Below are 23,951 nucleotides of genomic sequence, written 5' to 3'. Positions count from 1 at the left end.
TCGTCGTGTGTGTGTGTGTGTGTGTGTACCTCGATGCGTAGGTTCTGCATCTCCTCACTAAGCGCGTTTCTTTCCTGCATCAGCTGGCTCTGTTTGGCCAGAAGCTCACACACCTGCTGGGCGCTGCTCTGACAGTGTCGGTCCAACTGCTGCAGCCTGCAACACACACACACACACACACACACACAGTATGACTTTCTATCTTCACAGAGACTTTGCACTGACTTCCATTTACATAACCTAAAACTCTACATCTTAGGGCTCTAACCCATAACCTTCCACAGGCTTCGGTCTCCGTCAGAAGCAGTGGATCCTCACTGTAGTATTTGGGGAATAACCAGCTCTCCTGACAAATATAAAATCAAATGTTAAATATTGAAACAGAGCTGGATCCACGAAGAGCTTCTAATTTCACTGGACTTTGTGTTGTTCAAACAATCAACACTGCTGACAAGGAGACGATGGCACTGTGGTGGAAAGAGGAAACGTAGGCCAGATGTGTTTGAGACAGTGGAGGAGAACATCAAGACTAGTCAGATGGATCCTCATCGTCTGATGAGCTAATGGAGGTTTTCATGTAAAGAAAGCATCTTTTAGCACAGGAGTGGATCAATGATTATCTCAGTTCAACTTTTATATACTTCAGATGAAGAGAATACCTTCTACGTCAGGATAAATATTTTAATTAGACCTAAAGCTCCGGGATTGTGTGAAGAGGTGAAAGGTGAGCGGTTTGCATCAGACTCACCACCAATCAGACATTCAGGAAAACAAGTACTGGAGGAATCGAGATGAAGAATATAGACAAGAAGAATCCCCAAGGAGTAGAAGATGTTTGCAGTAAAATAAACATTTTCTTAAAGGTTAAAAAACTAAGCAGCTAAATTTGACAGACCTTTGTTGTTAGGGAACCGTGAAAGAATAAGAGAACAAAGTGATAATTTAGATCAGAGGTTTTTAATTTTAATTTAACAGTCCAATTAGGAAAACAAAACAAAAGCTTGTTTAAAGCCACAAATGTTACGTTACTTTTTGAAGAGGCTTTTTCTTGTTTTTGATGAATATCTACCTGTTGAGTAACCAACATTTTATTTCTATTTTCAGGCTTTATAATAAAAATAAAAATAAAAATTTCCAAAAATGTAATAGAAGAAAAAGCACATTATTTTCAACCCCTAAAAAGAAACGGCAAGTGAAACGGTTCGAGCTGAAAGTCTAAGAAGCAAGCAGATATTTTTAATAAAATATGATAGACAGAAGCTGCTACAGCAAACAACACAGGAACATTACTACAGATGTTCATGCATATATGAACTTTTATTTCAAAACTGTTTTATTAGTCATCTAATGCATAATTTAAAATGCATAATTGATTTATTTTTTTGGTTTTACAAAGAGAATTGTAGGAATGTGTGTAGTTTCACCAAAATATTCCAATTAGTGCGACCCCTCTGACCCAGCGGCTCCTGCAGACAATGAACCCTTTCACTGCTCACTGGGATTAGAGTGTGTGTGTGTGTGTGTGTGTGTGTGTGCGTGTGTGTGCGTGTGTGTGTGTGTGGCTGAAGGGTGAGGCTGGAAAAATAATGTGAGTATTTGGGGAAAGAATCTTCCTGAACATTTCCCACCAGCAGCTCAGTGTTAAACCCACCCAGACACAAAAAATCATTGACTTGTTGCCAGAAAACAGCTGTTTTTTTTTGTTTGTTTTTTTAGGTGTTTAGCTGTTTTCAGAATCAGTAGAGAATCAAATGGAAGTACAAAAACATCCAAAAACTGAATCCTGTATAAGAATCTTGAAACATGCATAACATGTCCCCTTTAAAGAACAGAAGCCAAGCCAACTACAGCTTCGGGTTCAAATGGCAGCCAGGAAGATGGCTAGCTACGGAGGAGGAAGAGGATGATGATGATGAGGGTTTTGGGCTTGGGGCAAGCGGCCCTACCCTGCTGGTCATGTTGGCAGCGGCTGGCCCGCCTCCCTGCCTCGGTGTGACAGACGGAGGAGGCGAACATCCCAACTCTGCGACACAATCTGCTCCCTGCTCCCCCGCCCTCACCAGGCCCTGCATGGTCTCCACTTTAATCCTCCTCTACCTCTTCATTTGGAAACCCCAGCACACACACACACACACACACATCTTCTTCAGCATCATCCTCCTTACACACTCTCAGCGTTAACCTGCCCTCCGCCTGAGGGAGTGTTTTATCCCAGACCTGCGGCTCGGTCCGGTTCCTGGAGGCCGAGGGCGGCGACCCTCCTCCCCGCCTGGCGCTCCTGCAGCCGGCTTCCAAGCTGTCCTGACCAGCCGCCCCCTCGCTGCTTCCTCCCACTCTGCCTCTCCCTCCTACGCCACTGCACAGCACGACATCACACAACCATCGCACACACACACACACACACACACAAACACAAACACAGAAAGAGTCCAAAGCAGCGATGTTCTGCTCACGAAGAGCGGCAGACATCAGCCTAAAGGTCAGAAACAGAGCCTGTTGTTCTGTAAAGGTTTGATGAGGGAAGTGTTGAGAATGTTCCGACTGCAGGCCTTCAGCTCCACACCACCGAGCTAATCTGAGTCACACACACACACAGAAAATGTCAGTCCTTATCCAGTTACAGCTTCCCCTCACCGAAGCACAGAAATCCACCCGACGCTGCCAGTCGATCAAAGAGAAACTTCCAGAAGCTCGTTGCGGAGAATTTGTCGCGACGAGTGGCTGGATGTAAAATCCGCTGTGGGTTTGTGACACGGTGAGAGAGGCATGAAAATGTTTCGCCAAGAAAAGTTTTACACTTTTGTCTTCTGCCGGAGATAAATGTGACACTGCAACAAAGGATTTATTGTCAGTCTGGGAAGTTATTCCTCAGAAGTGAACCAGACGACATCCTGCCAAGACAAACAGAACCAGAATCTGCCGTCGCCGAGGATCACAGCGCCATTTCATCTTCTGGTTTTACGCAGAAGATTTTCAGCTGTAAGGAGTCTGATCAAACCCCTCAATACAGGCAGACGCAGCATCACCACACACAAGTGTCATTATTTACCCCATAATTGAAATTATACGTCATCACAACATTCATGAAGACTCCTTCATGTTCCTGACAGATGTTATGTCATGCATGTGACGGCATCATGTCAGTCTCACGTTCACCTTCAGATGTATTCATCCTCTGGTTTACGTCTCTGGATAAAGGTTGCAGACCCCTGGTCTGTCCCCTGGGACCCCAATAAAAACACATTGAGGTAACGTGACACAATGCGAACATGTTAAAGGGCTGTGAACACGTTGGCATGGCTGTGTAAAAGGCTCCGTCTCAGCCCAGCCAGTAAATCAGTCGGTCAGGTCACGGCCTGAGATGTTTAAACCGGCCGCAGGTTGTAAGCTGAAGGTTTATGCAACGCGGTGAGTAAAAGCTGCGACCCGGCTACGCAGACGACCAAACGCGCCGTGTTTGTCGGAGTGGAGAGCTGCCAACCTCTGGCCTCGCTCTAATCCACCTCATCTCACCTTCCTGCTCTGTCCCTGAGAGGCAAGGCGAGTGTGTATGTGCGTGTGTGTGTGTGTATGATTAAAGTAGCGCTCCTTCCAGCCGCTAAAGCAGCAAATCCAATAACTGGCCTCCATCGACTGGCACAATCTTTAATTAGGGCTTAATACAGCCTAATGCGCAGACACTGCCCCTCACTAATCCATCCACACATACACACACACACCCACACACACACTCATCTGGCTGCTGGGAAGTGAGAAGGAGGGCTGGAGGCTTGGACGGATTTGTGGATTGACTGAGTTGACGGGGTCTGCGGACGCTGAAAGATGAGGGTTGACGATATGCGGTCTCAGAGATGGAGAGGCAGCGGTCTCCAGCCGTCGCCCTGCTGCTGCTGCCGGCGGGGCGGACAGCGGAGAGCTCGGGGTCACACGGGGAGAGCTTCCTTCCTGACCCGGGGAAACAACACCACCTGCTGGAGCCAACGGTTCACTTCAATCTGCACTGAAATGAGTGGGAAATCCCTGCCTGAAACAGCCTTCAAGGCCACGTTCACACAGCAGTTCTTGATGTTCAATTATGATTTTTTATTTATTTTTTTGCTAAAATCCAATTTTTTTTTCCACGGCTGCTCATACTAATTAAACCCGACTGCAATGAGACTTTTGTGTATGAACGGTTTCAAGAACCCAAAGTGAACAGTATTCGCCGAAGAGAAACGTAGATGTCACACACACACACATGGTTTAAGGAAATAATCACGAATGGATCAATTTTAAAGTTTATTCAGCAGCGAGAGCCGACAGTATCGTCACAATATCATAACAACACTATTGAAGCTAATAAAAAGAAAGAACAACTCATAGCAATGGCGTTCTGAGGAGCACTGTCTGCAGCTACTATGGAGGAGTCTGTTTGGACCGTCAGTGATGTGACTCAGGCACACCCAGATGTTTTTTTTTTTTGGGTGGAGAATTATGATGCACGTCTCACATCAATGACATAAAAGCTGGATAAAATGCGACTGCAGGCATTTTGAAAACAATCAGATTCGTATCTGACTTACTGCCACATTGGCACAGATCAGATTTTTTTTTGGGGGGTGGAGTGGAAAGATCAGAATTGGACCGAACAGACTGCGGTGAAAAAGCAGGATATAGGTCGCGTTTGGGCCAAAAAAGAAAAAAAGCAGGTTTGGGCTGCATTCGCCTGTTGTTTGAACGTAGCCCAAGTGTGTGTTTAGCTCTCCAGCAGACGTGAAGAAGGAAGTTTTGCTGGGAGGCACTTTGCAGTAATTTCCCCTGACGGCCCAATAATCAAACTCTGCACCTCCAACCGCAGCGCTCTCTATTGACTGCTGCAACCGAGGAGCTTAATTACATCACGCAAACACACAGACCTACCTCTCTGTGGCGTGTATCAGTCATAGCCCACAGCTAGAGTCTGAACTCTGTTGTGTTTGTCTGTGTTTGCATATTTATTTACAGGTGGGAGCATATGTCCTGGAGGCACGGTCTGAAGGGAAAGTGCTAACGCCACGTCGGAGAAACACTGATCCAGAAGATCTGCGGGCGGCGTTCAGGTCTGTCACTCAGCCGCTCACATGGAGCGGCTGCTTTTACAGCAACACTCATCTGATTCACAAGTAAGATGGGAGGTCAACCGGGGAGACGATCTAAACTGGAGTCAAAGGAGGTTCTTTAACCATAAAATTAGAGACAAAATCATTTCTAGGCCAGTATGAGATTCTGACTGCATAATAACCTTGATTACAAAAACCACTATAGTATCTATGCACGTACTGATATGAAAATTTGGGCCAATGTTGAAATCCGATGTTTATATTGCTATCTCAGAGAACAGATATCGCTACACTTTAGACACCTTGAAGAAAAGAACCACACCACTGCTTCTCTGCTTCAGTTAAACTCCCACAATCCTTTGCTGCATCACTGTCACATGACCATACAAAATCACCATCCTGCTCCACTCCCCCTCCAGAAACGAACAGCAGCAGGATGGAGATAAATATCATCTGTTAACACCGGCGCAGTTTGATTTATCGGTTGATATCGATGTTAGTGGCATGTGTATACCCAATAGTATCACAGCATTTACACAAAGCTGTATGAAATCACACAGCACTATTAAATAGAAAGGCTACAATGATCTGCAAATCGTGTATTAATAATTTGCAGAAAAATGATTGCAATATTAACTTATTTGATGCTCACATTAGAACAGAAATCCAAATAATAAGGAGTCAGTTTTTAAGTTGAGTACAGAATACATTTGCTGCTTTGCTCTTTTCAGAGTAACAAATACAATTAGCTTAATTAGCCAGGTTTTCTGCTCCGGTAGAGCCTCCAGTCAGCTGCTTAACAAGATCGCAATGTGTAGCTTGCTGGTTGTTGTTTTAGCGATAAGAGCGATGAGTGGCACTGTTATGGTTTTCACACCATGTCTGTCTGCACTTTGTTGCAGCTGGAAATATTTCTTAACAGCCAAATTAGTTTCTAATGTGACTAAAGGAACAATGGAAGTCACTTGATTTCAGCCAGTCATTCTGACAATTTCCTTCTATTCTGATCCAAATGGCGTTAAGATAAAGGGATGCCATGATGGAAAACATTCAGCGGTTTTTAAATGTAACACAAACATAAGGCAGTTTATTAAAACCTTGGTTCATCACATACAAATAGCATGTGCCTGTAAGGCAGTTTGTATTGGTGGAAATGTTCAGCAATAGGTGGGGGAAGGGAACGGTTCATAGTCACAATCTGTGGCATTTCATCAGAAAACTCGGGCATTTTAAACCGCAGCTTTCTGCCACCTGGACACTGGTGACCCAGACTGGTTCTGGGTCTGAACAAGATGTGCAACAAGACACACGAAGAGCTTCACCTTAAGCTTGTGTACAGGGAAAATTAGAAATGAAACGGAAATCAGGTGTAAAACTGAAGCATAGCCTCATTTAAGCAGCAGGTATTTGACGCAGTGAAGCTCCGTGTCCGTTTGTTTGAGGGGCTTAATCGTCCAGAGGGGGTGAAGAACGCAGGCAGACGCCTTCAATTCTCCTGGTTACGGAAACACTGCCAGAGGCCTGGCGGGTACAGCTGACACACACACATACACACACGCACACACGCTCACACAGTCGTGTTTTCATCACTTGTGGGGATTTCACATTGACTTCCATTGATTAATACACCCTAACCTTTACCATAATCCTAACCCTAAACCCAACCATTACAGAGCTAACCACTAACCCAAAAACAACAATTTCCCTCATGGGGACCGAGAAAATGTCCCCACAAGGAGCAATGGTCCCCGTAACCCCACATTGTAGACAGGAATAGGTTCCCATAAGAATAAAAACCTGGTACACACACACACACACATCAACGTTACACCCAGACCCAGACAATCCACCCTCATACCCCAGCATTCGAGCAAAATCTTGGCTGGCACACAACTGTACACCATGTGTGTGCGTGCGTGTGTGTGTGTGTGTTTGCCTGACGGCCATGGCCCTCGTCTTCTCCACCAACCTGTCATGCCAGTTGTTGCTCTCGCTAACATGCACATTTGACACGAGAACGCGATTGGTGACACGGAGGAGGATGAGGCTGCCACACACGTCGTGCCTCTCTGCTCTCATTAAACGCAGCCCGTCACTTTCTAACATACAAAATTAATCTTTACCACCCTTCCTGTCCTCTCCTCAAACATGAAAAAACAAACAAACAATTATCTTAATGTTTAAAATTAGCATCCAAAAAGACAAACACAAACCGAGTCCTGTTTTTCATTTATTTCCCGGCTCCCAGCTGTTCTCCAGCTGTGCCGAACGCTCCGCTTTCATACGGTTTTTGTTGCAGCTCTGACGCGCCAGATGTTAGTCACACATTAACATCCCAGCCCATCTGAAATTGGGCAATATGTTCATATAAAGTCTATTAAAAATAAAGAAATAATAATAATAATAATAACCATTTCCCAGATGTAATCTTTTCACACTTTAGAAAACAGGTCGTCTCCACTGTTGACGATATTTAACTAGTTATTTTCAGTAAAAGTAAGACAATGAAATTCAACAATATTAAATTGTATTTGATTTTTTTTCAATAATAGTTCCTGACTAAGTCTGTAAACTGTATTACTTATTCGCCACTGTTCCGCTTGATGCCTTTTTATATCCAACAGATACAAACCAATGAGAGCAAACATTTGCCTCATTTCTACCGGGCTGCAGAGACTCTAAAATGTTACATTGTCATAATAAAACAAATGCATTACAAACAGGCTGACGTTGCTGTTTCTGATGTGCTTTTAAGTTCTTGATGGAACTTTTTTTTCTTTTTTTTTTTAATTGAAGTAACTTTTAATATTTTATTTTGAGGATTTGAGATGGAAATCTATAAAAAGTCGTTCACACAATAATTTTTTGAACTGGTTTATCGTCAGTACGAAATATTTAAGAAAATGTGTTACGGACATGTTGCTCCAAATATGTGAAACATCGACCTATAAAGCTGATTTTACCATGCAGGGTGATTTACATGTCGATTAGAGAGAGAGAAAACAGGCGGGCCTCACAAACCTCCTGCTGCTGTGCTCCATTTACTGTTTCCCATCATTTTGCCACACAAAAGTCTTATTCCTTTCATAATTTAATTTTATTATGACTCTAACATTTAGACAGATTATTTTATTGTACAAAAAATAAAAAAAATAAAAACTGACAATTTTCTATCAACAACAACAAAAAAACTAGGAATAAAAAAAAAACGATAAATGAAAGAAATTGTTTTTTATTTTTTATCCGTCTGGCCTGACAACCTGCTGCAGCCAGACGCTCCTGTGTTTATTAACGTTTCCAGGCAGGAGTTCAGCGTCGACTGACACAGGATCAAGCAGCGTGAAATAAAAACGCTCTTGGCTGGTACTTTTATTAAGCCTCATTGGAAAGTTTGAGGGAGGAACGATCTGACGACTGCAGCTCTGGATGGGCTCAGACTTTGTTGATTTTTGCTGTATTGACGGAGGTGGCCGATCTGCTGCAGGCGGCTGAATCTTCCCACTCAACGTCAAGGCTGCGAGGCCAGCTCGCTCTTTTTATGTCTCGTGTTTTAACGTAAAAGCATTTCTGCTGATGCTTCTTTTCACTTCTTTCCCCCGACAAAACGGACAGGTGTTACTGCCCCACATTTCCATTTATATTTATATAAAGTCGCCTCAGTGTCAGCGACTGGGACTCTAGATGTGTCGCTATACGTGGTTAACGCTCCAGCTTGCGAGCCTCTGGCTACGGCCCGACATCTGAGCTGCAAATCTGTGCGTCTCCATGCGTGTATGCGTGCGTGTGTGTGTGTGTGTGTGTGTGTGAGTGTGTGTGAGCTGTAAAGCCACCGTTTGACAATGCTCTTTCAGCAGGCTGCCCTGCGGTCGCTCTTGGCTACAAAAGCCAGCTGGGCAGAGCGGAGATGGGAGAGATGAAAGAGGAAGACGACTAACCAGCGCCATCCAGGGGAAAGAACGCAAAGCATGTGAGAGACGCAGAGAGATGATAGGAAGTGAAGGTTCCTCTGTGCGTCAGCGGATAACAGCAGCTAGAAAACGGATTCAAATCGTTTTTTTTAATTCTTGTTTTTTTTTTCATATGCATGCACGGTTTCTCTTTGACAGACTGCGAAAATACAAAATCTTAAAAAGTATTTTTGCTCTCGCTTCTAGTGCAAATATCTTAGACAAAACTAACTCAAGTACCTTTTCAGAAAGAAATGTGAGCTTGTTTTAAGTCAATCATTTCTTAATATTGATTATAAATGACTAAGAGAAATAATCTGACAATGAAACTAGTGCATTTTCATCAATATTTAGGAATCAATACTTGAACAAAGAGCTTCTGTTTCCTGCTTAAAAGTTACCTTTAAGTCAGTTTATTCTTATTTCAAGTGTACTGAGATATTTTCATTAGAAGCAAAATCCAAAATACTTAACATTTTGTGTTTTTGCTGTGCACTTCCTCCCGCAGTCCAAGAACACGACTACCGGATGGACGTTTAGCATCCTTATGAAGGACATTAAATGTGTAATAAAAAATGCATTCAAAGCTGATGCTATTTTGTAACCATTAACAGCTGAAAAATCCCACTGCAGAGCTTTTATTTGGAGAAAAAAAGAAAGTGTAAAAACGTGTGATCTCTATGCAGAATGCAGCTGAGAACTGCACTAAAAAACGATGACAGGAGTCCTGTTAATACTCGCGGCATAATGCGAATCAGAACCAACAATAAAAGAGAAAAAAAAAAAGAAAAGAAAACTGGGCTGCCTTTTTTGTCACTCTTTCATCATCCCTCTGTTTATCTGTACCTCTCTCAGATCCCAAACGAAAGCTGCCCTGCTTTCTTCTGCTCGGCCGCTGCCAACTTCATTTGCAAATGAAAAGTTTTGCGAGGAGCATCCTTTTGCTTCTGGGGGCATGGCAGCACACTGAGTGTTAGGGAGCGAGGAGGACGGGGGCAGAGAGGGAATCAGGAGAGCAGCAGAACGGGTGTGTGTGTGTGTGTGTGTCTGTGTGTATGCAGCAGATGAAGCAGCCCTCGCCCGAGGCTCGCCGTCCGCCTGCGGTAGCAGCAAGCCTGTTCCTTCCTCCTTCGGCCCGCCGCGGCCATTTGTTCCATTAGCCGATCTGCTGGAGCCTCTGGTGCAAACACACGCACACATCCACAGGCGTGCATACTTCAACAACTGCTTGCACAGCTCCTGCCACACACGGCCCCTCTATCCCTCCGCCGTCCCTCCCTCCCACTTTTTCCTCCAGACGTAGGCACAATCCTTCTTGGTGGAGGCCATATGGCCGAGCGAAGCCTGTGGATCTGCAGGCACATCTGCGTATATGTTGCTGCTCTCCGTATAAGACCGCACCTCCACGCAACCCGACTCCGGCAAACACACTCTGCTGCCGCTATGTGAGCTTAAACAACTGTTGGTCTGTCGGATAAGTGTGTGCGACCTGAGTGTACGTGTGCGTCGTGATAATTGGTGAAACAGCCTGTGAACAGCTGTGAGGCGAGGAAAGGTTGCGAGGTGTTCGGTACAGAAGGACGAGGGGAGGAGGAGGAGAGAGGAAGAAAGTTGGAGTGGAGGAGAGAGGTGAGGAAGAGGAGGGCAGGCGCAGCTGAGGAACCGGATTTAGATCCGAAATGTGACCGAAAAATCGACACGAAGAGCAATCTGGAGTGAATATGTTTCCACTCAGTTTTAACTTTTATCCCAGCAGATCATGTCATGTGGAAATGTTTCTCTTTCTGGAAATGCCTTTGCTGCACAATATTAGTGTAATTCTCACAGTATTTCTGGGGTAAGGTTACGTAAAGATGAAAAATATTATATTTGAAAAATTCAAGGTAGAAAAACAACTCATCTGTGCAAAAATAGACAATCAACCTTTGCTTCTCTTTGGTAGTAGACGCGTCGAAGTTGTCATAATGTTAGCATCACAAGGGAAATGGACGAACACGACACAATAAGTTCGTGTCACACAGTCAGGCTCTGCATATCTATATCTGTCCATTTGGATGAACTCTGTCCTGTTTTCCTGGGGGGTTTTTTATTTCCCCAGAAGCTAAAACCCGAGCGGTGCAGACATTGTTTCAGAAAAACATAGGTGTCAATTGATTATTTTATTCTTTTCCAAATATTCATCTAAGGCACACTCTCATTAGATTTGTCCAAGGCGATACCCAATTCCTGTTTTCTGCTCATGCTGAACAACAATCGGCCATAAAAAAAAAGAGAAAAATACAATGTGGGTTCTGTGATTGATGCAGCAATATTGTATGCAACAGAAAATTTTAAAATATATACACCAGAACATACGTACCAAACCTTCATGTGGTTTTTTATGGGGCTGCTTAGATTCAATGCATTTACTGAATTGGAAATTGGAAATCACCAGCCGATTTAAATCTGTTCGACTTCTAGCTTTATAAACTGAAAAAGTATCCAAAACATCAATTTCACAAAATAAAAAAGTTCACTTCTGTTCCTGTACTTTAATATAAACTATCTTCATTTAAACATCTCCAGTCACAGTGAATTAATCCTTTGCAGCGTCTGGCTCTAACTCTCCCTTGCTGTCCCGCTCCAGCTCTTCCCCACTCCCGTCCGCTTCATTCCCAACTTAAAAAAAGAGAGAGAGAAAAGAAGCAGCAACACAGAAATAGTGAAATAAATAATTAAGTGGCGCAGCAAAAACATTGTGTGCTAAAACCCCTGTGTAGTTTGGCAATCAGCTTGCCCATGTAAAAATAAATCAAGCTGATTTTCCAAATGTTTTGTGCGTGGTGCGCTGTTGCCGCTCTTCGCAGCACAGATTGCAGGCCGATGGAGAGGCTGTGGGGAGGGGCGGGGCGCTGGATAGTGAACCCACTTACACCAGATTGTTAACACGTACACCTTAACCCCCGAACGGCGCGGCGGGGGGCCCGCTGAGCAACCGGGGCCTGCAGGGAGCAGCGAACAACACTCGATGGATAGACCTGAACGCTAACAGGAGATTTGCTGTTCAGCGCAAGGAAAGAACCATATGATGTTCCGGCTTATAGGCGACTATGTGAACAAACTGACGCACTGAAAGAGAGCTGAAAGTTCAGGGGCTCCAAAGTAAAATGCAAGACTCCAATAACGCTTCGATAGACACGGGAGAACTACGTATTTTTTTGTTCGTTCGGCTGCAAATGAAATATTTGTGGTTTTGAAAGGCGTCAGAATCCCATCTGCAAATAAAAGGAACAATAAAAAGCTTTCCATCATCTCTGCTCTGCCTCCTAACAACAAATCAACAAAACCAAATCCAAACTACATGAATTTCCTGCTTAAACCAAACAAATTACTTTCCCTGCCCACTCCAACCCCTCCAAACACACACACACACACACACACGCGCACCTTAGGAAGCAGAAACGTGGTCAGCAGATCAGCAACTCGCTCCCAAACTGACCTCCGCTAGAGCTGAACTCTGGAGATTTCGAACTACCAGGAGGATTCATCAACAAACTGAGTGTCAAAGCAGAAAATAAAACTTCATAAATGCCAAGAGTGATTATCGTGGTTCAGTTGGGAGAAGAGAGAAGTTTGGTGCCAACTTCCCAGCCAATCCCACATTTGGCAGCCGGAATCCAACTCTGCTTACCCTCCTGAGAGCGTGCAATAGCTACTACCCATATGCACACAGGCGCGCAACGCGGGCTCACGCGCACGGCGAGGAAAGAAATACCACCACAGCATATGCACGGAAACATACAGAAGATTCAAGCTCTGCAGCGCGTGACAACTTAAAATTGTTTTTCCCTTTTACACGCACAAAAAAAAACAAACAAAAAAAAAAAACAGTCCGGCACGACCGGGAGACAGCTGTGACTCGGTAAACTTTGTTTTTTTTGGCGGCGTCCCGACTGTCGGCAGGTTAACACCGGTGGGAGGAAGACAATATGTAGTGTCAGTGATGGTGGGCGTGCACGCGCGCGCGTGTGTGTGTGTGTGTGTGTGAGACAAACGTGGAAGGTTGTGGTGGTGGGTTGTGGAGAAGGGGGGGGGGCGGGGGGGTACTGGGGTAGAGATCCTGCAGAGTGGGGCAACAACACCCACACACCCACGCCCACACTGGCAGAGCCAGGCTGCACGCCAGGCGCCCTGCCGAGACGCGCACCAACTGGGCTCCGCACTCAGGAGGAAGAGACCCCCGCATCGCCGTGGCGACGGAGCAACTTTTAACTGCAGCTTTTCAAAGTGGAAAAAAAAAAAAAGAAAAAAAAAAGAAGTCAACTTCAACACGTAAAAACTAGAAATATTAATCTGATCATCGAAATAGAGCCACGTTGAACAAAATACGAAAACATGAGAATCCATGTTCTTCTTTTCACTAATAATTTTTTATGACGCAGTTCAGTTTGTGCCTTGATTTAAGGAACTATGTCTTGTTTCTGAAATTCAAGCCATAAGTTGAGGCATGAAGAAAAAATACCACTGTGTCATGTTTTCACTGTATCACCAAAAGTATTTGACGCAAAACGTTTCTAATTGAGAACTGGCATTTAAAGAAGAAACAATTATTCCCACTGATGCTAAAATGATAAAACACTGAATATTACAGCTGTAATAATGTTACTATCTATTAATTATTTTTATTTTAATGCACAAACTTAAGCAAAATATGAAAAATATCTATTGACACCTATTTTTCACAGTTCTGTTCTTTATAGAGAAGCACAGGAAGTATAACAAGCCAGCCTTTATTCTCCTGTTAGCTTCTTAATAATGACCATCACGGTTTTTTTTTTGCATCTGCAGAAAAATAAAAGTGTGGCCGAGTCTTTCGGTGTGCAGCAACAGGTGGGGGAGGAGTTATTCTCTAATTCATGCAGCTGAAGAAAAAAAGAAAAAAAGACAACATTTGTTTTCATCTGTTGGCAAAAGTTTCCTTGCAGTTTTGAATGAGTCACATTTTAAGTGTTTGGTCACTTAAAGACCCACAGCTGTGCATTTTAAATCTTCCATAATTTCCACATTTTTCTATCCTTGCCCCTAACGCTCAAATGCAAACCATGCAAAATACAGTCAAAATCCTGTTCCTTCAAAAGAAAACCCGCAGCAGATATGAACTTGTCTGGGTTAGGATGCCACACCAGGCTTTGGCAGAAACTTTAGACTCAGCTTGAGTGATGGTGAGAACGTTCTGCGTAAAGTTTCCACACCTGTCCTTCATGCGCTGGTGCATGCGTCCATGCTGGACACACTGCTCCTCCATCTCCGAGCAGCGCGCTCTCAGACTCCTCACCGTCTCCTCCGAGTGCTGCTTCTCCAGAGCCAGCTGTTCCAGCTCGCTCCTGTGCACAGGCAACAGGAATGCAAACGATGAACAAATGAAAGTGCAGCCTGTGCTGCACATACAGGCATGTTGAAAACAATGAAGAGAAAAGAAAAAAGGAAACATACAGTGCAGAATTGCTTCATTAAATCTGCAGTCAGTAATAATTGACAACTAATATTTCAAATATGTTCCCATTTTCTGTTCTTCTTTTCCATACCGCTACCTGGAAAATCCTTAAATTAAATTTAAGACTTTCTGGCTGAATAGAAACTCTGATAATTCCTTCAATAATTCAACAACTCCTTAATACCGATCAAAATAAAGCAAAAGTTCAACTGGCAGATTATTTATCCTATAACAAGACATTTCTCCCATGTTATAAGTAACATGTTATGACAGTGGGAACAGTAATCTTTATTAATAATAAGGAATTATTAACTTAAGACAAGCTCAGGTATTCTGCTGAAAAGTTGTCATATTTCAAGTGTACTCTTGTGTTTTTCCCACATTAATGTAGCCAGTAATGTATTTAAAATCCCTGCAGACTGTTTAGGTATAATTCATAATTTTGAATACATAAAACTGCTTACTAAGGTTATCATTAACAGTGAGAGTAAAAACAGGAGATGGTAAACACTGTAGTCTGCAAAAACACAAAATCTTACCGAGTATTTTTGGTCTAGTTTCTACTGCAAACATCGTAGTAAAACTTGAAATATGAAAGAAACCAACTTATAAGCAACTTCTCAGAAATATATAGGATCTTGTTATAAGTCAGTAATTCCTTAGTATTGATTAAAAAAACGTAGACGTTCCACTGGCAGATTATTTCACTTACAACATGGGGAAAATGTCTTGTTATAGATGAAATAACAAGAACTTCTCCATCAATATTGTGCAAGTACTGACTTAAAACAAGCTTCTATATCTTGCTGAAAAGTTACTTGTAAGTTATTTCAAGTGCACCAAGGTATTTGCGCTAGAAACTAGACCAAAAAAATACTTGGTAAGATTTCGTGTTTTTGCAGTGAAAACAACAGAAATGTCCTTAAAACCCTTAAAAATCAGCTTCAGTCACATCAGTCACATCCCGCAGACCAGCAGCCTGAAGTCTGGTTAACACAACATCAGCGAGACCAACTACTGAAATTAATGAGTTTATTTGCTCGTCCTGCTGCAGCTGTCTTGGTGCGCCCTCACTTAGCCGTCCAGCAGGACTTTAGCCGCTAGAGTGGACCTGGACTCCAGGAGCGCAAACAGCCTGCAGCACCAAACACCGCTCTGCTGCAGCTTCACACGCTGCAGCAGAGTCTACACAGGCATATTACTTTATAACATGCATAAAGGAGTACAGAGTGTACCACAAGAAAGTACTGTACTTCAGACTGTGTGTGTGCGTGTGTGTGTGTGTCTGTCCTGTGGTTGGTGAGGCCAGTACGGTCTGTCTCGGCCAGATTGAGGGCTGTCATGTGACTAATGTGTAGCACAGCTCCAACAGCTGACAGGACTCTGGGCCCAGGGTTAGGCTCGTACACACGCGCACACACACAGAGAAACACACATGGGCAGCCCAGATGGAGAGCTGGGCAGGCCTGCTGTGACTATTGTAGCATCAGGTTAACAAGAAAACAGGTCAGACTGCAGAGCAGTTTGTAGCTTTTTCACATGTTCTGCCCGACAGCCGGGGCGGATGATGATTTTGTGAAACGATGACACGGCCGTCAAACGGACGGAGGGAATAAAGCGCAGAGTGAGAGAACAAACAACTGTTCCCTTGAAACAGAAAACAAAACGACAAACAAAAGTTTCTGCCACTGAGTTACCAGGCGACGTGGGGAGGGAAATGAGAGGGTAATTCAGGGGATAAATGTTTAGGAGGAAACACTGACCTGCTTTGATGAGACAACTCTTCCAGTTTGGCCCCAAGTTTGCAGCATTCCTCTTTGAGCTTCCCGATCAGGGAATTCTGGGAACCCATGAGATTCTCCATCTCTCCGACTGGAGGAAATGACCAAAAAGATGAAGTTAGTCTATTTTTCCTCTTAAAAACCAGCCGCTTACAGACACCTGCTTCAAGCTCTGGTAAAAACTGTTAGAAACAAACGCATGACAGGGAGCGTGAGCGGTATTTATACCACAGGGGAACAGAATTGGCTGATTTTCAGCTTAAAAGCTCCTGACTTGAGAGAAAATGAAAAAGTGGTTTCTGATTGAATGCATCAACTAACCACAGCAGCCTTTGGGGTGGAAGATGTTACACAAGGGAGAGAATGCACGAAGCAGTTCAAGCAAAAACTACATGTTGAGACATTTCTGTTTTTAATAGGCTGTGGGAGAGAGCGAGCCGTAAGGCAGATAACAGGAAGGTTGAATAAAACTCAGTTAAGTAACCGTGTTATAGATGTTTTAATCTGAATGAGTCATTTAGTTTGGAAAGTATGAATCAATATTAACAAATAAAGATAGCTGTTTCAACGTAGGGTCTAACAAATAATTGCTAATATAAGTTAGCAATTTCTTTCTATATCGTCATGCAGTTTTTAAAGGGAAATCAGAATTGAGTGAATTTAATATGAACAGGTAAAAGCTTTGCAAAAAAACATCCAAAATGGGCAGTAGAGCTCCAAGCGATGCATGGCTAAACTTTTACGACAGGCTCAGTTATTCAGTATAAATGTGCTATAGAAAAGCCAGAAATATAAGAATCTATCTGTTATCCTAAATTAAAACGAATAACAATGCTGTTAAAAACAAACTGGCGTTAGCGACAGTCCATTATGGTCACAGAGAGGAGTTGAAGAGTTGGACAGCCACTGGTAGCTGTGTATTATTGTGTTATATTGTGTATTATTGTGTTATATTGTGTATTGTGTTATATTGTGTTATATTTTGTGAGGAACACGTAACAGAGTTTCTCCCAGATGTGTCATCACACATTTCCACTGAGCATAAAATTGCGCAGGTTTGAATTACAAAAAGAAATTTGCTTAATGGAAACTTGCCGATTTCTAAAAAAAAAACAACAACTCACGTTTCAAATTAAAAACTTTCTGTGCGAGGATGAAGTGGTTTTGAATGCTGACGTGTTTTTGGCAAAACTGCAATGGAAACACTTTTTTCGCATCACACAAGTCGTGTGATCAACAGTCGAGCACGATCTTGATCAGAAAGAGAAAATCAGGAAAGGGAAACATCTGTCTTTTTCCTCCTCTATAAATGATAGACTGCACGGCTTGGTGATTCTTTACAACTCTCTATTTTACATGCAATTCACAAATTCAAGCACTGTGATGCAAAAGATTTCTCTCTGAGAAAAATGATTTGAGTCTGACTTTTCCTATTAAGTAATGATATGTAATTCAGTTCTTTTCATTCTTCAGTTAAATTAATCTGAGAAACTACTTTTATGCAAACATCTACAAACCGGGGGGGGAAAAAAACTAAATGTCTCGGTTTCAAAAGGCTATACAGTTGATACATAATTTAAAAAAAAAAGAAAAAAAAAAGACGAAACTAGAACAGACTGATGGATCAGAGGACAACCATTACCTTATGGCCACAGCAAAGCACTGACACCTATTGTGAGGAATACTGCAGCAAAAGCAACATACATATGTCTCTTTTAATGGATATCCAAAAAATACGCTTGTCAACACTCTCATTAACATCAAAAGTGCTCAAACAACAGGAGTCGCCATGCAGAGGGAACCAGTTGTACATTGAAGACAGAGTGGAAATCTAAAGTGTGCGAAAAAAGGGTAAAAGGAGCGAGATTTGTGTTTGAACATGCTTTCTGCCTCCTTTTTCCTGCAGCCTTCCTGCCACGTCCTCATCCACACATGGGGGCCTCTTTCTGAACAATCCAACACCGGGCTTTCATCGCTCCTTTGAAACGGTCTACGTTTCTCTCTCGAACATATGTCTGCTCTTTAAAAAGAAGAGGAGAAAAAAAAAAAACAAACAAAAAAAAAAAAACAATGGCTGCCGTTTGGATTGTGGGAATGATCCACCTGCTTCGGCATTCTGTTACTGTCAAACACAACCAAAAAAACAAAACAAAAAAAAAAAACACCGATGACTTTGAAAAGTCACTCAGATAATGTTTGTTTTTGCTATGCGTGCAGTCTTCGTTTGAGCCAAAAAGCAGCACTGTATCGCATTGCTGAAATCTGACCCTTCGCTTGAAGTGTTTTGTTAAAAGTTACCTACAAACGATGATTAAATTGGGTGAAATGTGACGTTTTGTTTGCCCATTAACTGTTTTTAATGTGCGCGCAGCCTCAGCCAATGTAGCGCTCCTGCAGAACTCGGATGCTACGGAGCGGTAAACTATAAAAGTACAAAATCCCACGGACATGCACGCACACACACACTCAGCGAAGTTTTGGTCATGGGCTGCAGAAAGTTGTATGAAGAATGCTAATTAACTGAGCGGGCTTTGAATATATCTTGCCATGTGTAGGCCAAAAAGAACCCTGGGACACAGAAACACAGCAGAACTGGCACTGGAAACAAACAGAGGAAAAATGAGGGAGGGAGCGAAGGAGGGAGGGTTGGAGGGACAAATATCTGATATCATCTAGGGGTTGGTCTGTACACATTTACTCAAAAACAGAAACATGAAAAAAAGAAAAAGAAAAAAAAGGTGGGAGGGGAGCGACGAAGAAGGGAGGGGGGCGGATGGATGGAAGGACAAACGAATGGACAAAGAGGCGGGATTTGGAGAGCAGGAAAGCTAATTATCCAGCTCGTCTGTTGGGCTGCATGGGGATAGGAAGTGATGCGAGTTACTAAAGGACATCCACCCCTCCATCCCCTCCCCATCCACAGCTTCCTGCTGTGCTCTGATGTCAGCTCTCTTTAGACAACATGTGTGCCGCCGACACGCGCCAGAAAGAAACGCTTTGTTTACGCCCCCCAACCATCCACTCTTCCCTCTATACCCTCCATCTTTGTTCTGCGTACCAGCAGGCTCCCTAGTTGTTGAAGAGAACCACAGGTAAATAAAAAGATAAGATAGGCGAGGGAAGGGAGGGTGGATGAAGGTGGGTGGTGGGTGTTTGGGGGTGGTGGGGGGATCCAGATGGCACAGCAGATGTGGTAACAGCAGCAGCTCTGCTGTGCAGACAGACAGGGAGCTCCGAGCCGGGTCTCTCTCTCTCTGCTCCGCTCCCATCACCTTCCCATCTTCCCTTCGCTTGGCTACTCTTTATTCTCTTCTAAGAGACTCTATTCTCTTCTGTCTTTTTTTTTTTTCTTGTCCTAATCTTTTTGAGGTCACTTCAACTCAGCTGGAATTTATTCCACTACATATTGCAGTGGAAGATTTAAGATCCTGTTCCAGCAAATATCCGCCCCGCTGGGATCTCCTTCCGGAGGAGATGGAAGCCATGAATCTCCAGGGCGGCCGGCTCAAGGTTGCTCTGGTTCTTGTTTTGGTCCGGCTCAACCAGCTCTCACTGTACGGGAATGCTCTTATCTAATCTGAGTACATGTGTCAAAGCATTGTAAACTAATCATATTTCAGCAAAAGCAGTAAAACATGGTGGTAGTGCTGGTATGATGATCTTGGGTTGTTTTGCTGCATCGGGACCAGAAAAACCTTTCGTCATTGACTCTGAACTCAGGACTTTACCAAGTACATCTTAAACTAGAATATGTAATCATCAGTTTGTTACCTAAACTTCCTGCACACTTTGTCTATAAAAGCAAAGCAGTGAGCCAAGACATGTCACCAAGACCATCTCTGATTGGATCTTCAACACATGACAAAATGAAGACTTTTGATTAGCCTAGTCAAAGTTCTGGGTGCCTTTTTTCCCCTTGAATAAAAAGCAATCACTGATCGTCACAGTGGATTTGTTCAGGTTACCTTTGCGTAATATTCAAGTTTGTTTGAGGATCTGAAACATTGCAGTGTCAAGAAAAAGCCATTGTGGTGTAATGGTGTGTAGATAAATATTTACAAAATTATCAATTCAGTAGAACAATATCAGCCCCTAAGATATTGATCAATATTACCATTTGATAGATTTGTTAAATATCCGATCAGTTTCCTGGCTATGTTATTATGTCTCTAATGCAAGGTTATGACAGAATATTTTTTCAAAATGCACATTTGCAGAGAAACCTGTGGGTAAAAAGTCAAGATTTTAAAAAGCGTGGTTTGTCACCGAAAACCTTCATATATGAAGATTCACGCCCACTTCCCACCTGCCTTACAATCACCATAAGGGCATACGTGTATCTATATTCAGATGTTCCATATTTAGCATTTAATCATCATTATTATTTACTTCTATCCAGCCAACAGCAGCAGTAGAAAGGTTGTAGCATCAAGTAGTTGAGTACGTGAGGTATGAGCATCTGCCAATCTGCAATCTAAAAGTAATATATTCACCGATTGAAAACTGTGTGCAAAACAAAGCTAAACAAAATGTGACAGGAGTGTTATGCATGTGAAAGCTATTTGAAAACTAACACGAAGGAGTAATGTGTAAGATGAAAACGGCATGGTGAGGATAAGGCAAATAAGACTGGAGATGATGCCAAGATAAGAGAAAAAAGTTCAAGAACTAACACTCAAAGTTATTGGATAATAGTAAAAAACAAAACAAAATGGAGTTTAAAACCTGAGCATTGAAGCACCGACCTCTCTGCAGGTGTTGAGCCTCCGATTTCTGCAGCATGGCTGCCAGCGCCTCCCCCCGTTCCCGCGCTGAAAGGGTCACAGACGCCATTTCCTCTGCATGTGCCCGCTCCGCACTCTCTCTGTCCTGTCTGAGGAAAAAAACGCACAAAAACACCAACAGTCAATGTTCTCCTAGCATCAGCCACATGGAGGTGCATCAAATGCACCTTTTAACTTTGGAAACCTGCACATTGAAACTCCAGACCAAAGACTACAAGCATGATGGTGTCACAACTAAAAGGAAGAAATCCTTAAAACCGAACATGATTGGATTCAGATCACAATCACATGGTGGTGATTAAAATGTGGAAAAAACAGAAAGGAAATACATGTATTGATCCAAAACTACAAATGTGTAGAGTAAAGTATCTGATGCTACCCGGTTCTACAACGCCGACCAGATCCAATTATTAACAAAGGCCCCAAAATAGTCATGATAGGTTAAAACATAATGAAGTCTATTTAACTAAACTTAAAACATTTCCCATTTTATTCAACTAAAGTATATTTGTTTTTGAGGGACATAATTGTGAAGTGCAAGAAAACGTAATCAATGGAAAAGACACAGGAAAACATGAGGAAGAAACCCCTCCAGTCAGATAAAACCAAAAGTGTATTTCTGCCTAAAGTTGCAATGTGAGGCATAAAAAAAAAAAGAAAACTCATGATGGCAGCATCATGCTCTGGGGATGCATTTCATTAGATAAACGAGCTGCTCAGAGTTGATGGAGAGATGGATCTGGAGTTGCACACCGGGCAATTCTGGAAGAAAACCTGCAAAAGACGTGAGGCTGGATCAGAGTTATAATGGTTCAGCTCAAAGCGCACCGTGTCAGAATGGCCCAGTCAAAGTTCAGAAGTAAGTAAAATTGAGAATTCGAGGCAAAAACTAAATTTTTGCTCTAAATTTAATCTAAGTGAGCTTGAGCTATTTTACAAGCAGTGTAAACATCATCGTCTTTAGGAGTAAAAGCTGGTAGAAAAAATATCCAAACGATTCCAGAAACTGGATCAGCAGCAAATTAGGAAACTCTGTAAAGCTCAGTATGAATTGTAAAATAAACCATGTGCTAATTAGGTGACTAGTAAAAGAAATTAAGTGGACTAGATGTCATTTTGGGGCAAAGTGTAAGGGATGCAAATGACTCTTTTCACATTTTTATTAACATTGTCATTTCCAAAACCATTTAACCTTTTCGTTCTGCTTCTCAACTGTGAACGACTGTGTGTTGGTTTATCAGATTAAATAAAATCAGGCTTAGTTTGTTAGGAAGTCTCCACTGGTTGCAATCACAAAGTTTTTAAACAAAATGAAGGGTGCCGCCATGAGTTGACAGCTGTGCTCCGGTGTGCTGAACGTGTGTTTCTGACACAAGTTATAGGAAAGTGCAGGAAAGAGTGAGGAAGAGGATGATGGAGGAGGAGAGGACTGATGGCACATGAGGGGCTGAACGCTCCCGCCAGCCTGGCGACCCATGGGTGACACATAAACCTCTGTTTCACTGCAGACTGGTTTGAATTGCTGCAGAGGTTCAAAGCCAAGGCTGAAAACTTGATTAAAATTCCTTCTATAATAAAAAAAAAAAACATTTCTGTCGCAGACCTAAAACTGTGCATTTTGTTTTCTTGCATGCAACGGCAGCACGATCAACTCCTGACATACTCGACTCAAGTCGCTCCAGAACCTACTGACTGAGCAGCAGACATTCTTGGTTTCATTCAAACCCTTTTAATCATCCGGACCGAGCAGGTAAGATCCAAACCAAGGTAGCATTCTGTTCCTGCTTGAATCAAACTTTATCGTTCAACTAAGTCCAATCGCATTGACACAACAGAGAGACAGACAAAGAAAGAGAGAGAAGAAAAACTACAAAGACAGAAGGGAAAAAAAAAAACACAACACAGACGCACAAAAAAAAAAAAAAACGAACAAATAAACAGAACTCTTCCTGAAGTCCAAAGGCGCTAATGAAGAGAGAATTCTCCAGTTTAAGTGAAAACTTTTCTCCCCTACAGCGCTTGGCCTGTATCTCTAAAGTGACCGCGTCTGTCTGTTCCTTCGTGTGTGTGTGTGTGTGTGTGTGTGTGTGTGTGTCGGCGTGTGCGGGTGTGTGTGTGTGTTCTCCTGCTGTCCTGCTGTCTGGGGTGTGAAAGCGGGTGGCGGGTGTGCAGGGGACACAAGGAGACTGTGTGTGTCTGTACGCATATGAGTGTGAGTGTATGAACCCCCGCTGGGCTTGAACAGCAGCCTGAGCCACCAAAGCGCACACCAGGGCTCAGCGGGAGACGGCGGGCAGGCATTGCCAGCCATTTGGTCCTGCAAGAGGTTCCAGGGGGCCTTGTATTCGTCTGTGTGCGTGTGTGTGTGTACGACGAGCTTGTGTGTGTGCGTGTGTGTGTATGTGTGTGATCAGGAACAGGGGGGCGGAGGGGGAGCTCACACCAGACCTGTTTACCCACCAATTAGCATCAGACAGATCGCCAGAAAGTTCCAGCAGTCAGCTATAGAGTGGTGGTGATGAAGAGGAGGGTGACAAAAACTGAAGATAGGGAAGCAAAAAAGACAAGAGAGCTAAACATTTGGCATCTGGTTGCTCATGCTTCTCTCCATTACCTTCCGAGGCAGAGAGGATAAACAGATTAAAACGTCTACTTCTTTAGGTTGGAGTACAGGGGGAGAGCGGGGTGGGGGGGCTGGATCGACTTTAACTTGACTTAAATTCAAACTGAAGTTAGTAAATCTAATTAATGTGGTTTAGGCAGCCCACGCCATTCTGCTCACCCAATTAAAAGTAAGCACAAAATGGCTACCACCAAATGAAAGCATAAAAAGAGGTGTCAGCGGGAAGCCAACCTGGAGCAGGTGTTTGGGGCGCCGGCGTGAGCAG

General features: G+C 43.1%; 1 protein-coding gene across 3 annotated transcripts in view; it reads right to left on the bottom strand.

Moving 5' to 3' along the window:
- sdccag8 (SHH signaling and ciliogenesis regulator sdccag8) overlaps positions 1-23,951 on the bottom strand; it is a 49,058-nt gene that overhangs the window by 2,711 nt on the left and 22,396 nt on the right. The window contains exons 14-17 of one of the 3 annotated variants that reach the window (XM_044135612.1): positions 21,025-21,152; positions 16,262-16,370; positions 14,257-14,388; positions 30-156 (exon numbers count right to left, since the gene is read on the bottom strand). In XM_044135612.1, the coding sequence (XP_043991547.1) occupies positions 30-156; positions 14,257-14,388; positions 16,262-16,370; positions 21,025-21,152 (496 nt within the window). Of the gene's footprint in view, positions 1-29; positions 157-181; positions 3,969-13,675; positions 13,927-14,256; positions 14,389-16,261; positions 16,371-21,024; positions 21,153-23,951 lie in introns of those variants that run through there. The other 2 variants (XM_044135611.1, XM_044135613.1) reach the window with 2 other exon arrangements.

Source organism: Gambusia affinis, linkage group LG13 (genome assembly GCF_019740435.1).
Source record: "Gambusia affinis linkage group LG13, SWU_Gaff_1.0, whole genome shotgun sequence".
Classification (NCBI taxonomy): domain Eukaryota; kingdom Metazoa; phylum Chordata; class Actinopteri; order Cyprinodontiformes; family Poeciliidae; genus Gambusia; species Gambusia affinis.
The sequence above is the reverse complement of the archived record's forward strand: the minus strand, read 5'-3'. Positions and strand labels throughout refer to the sequence as shown.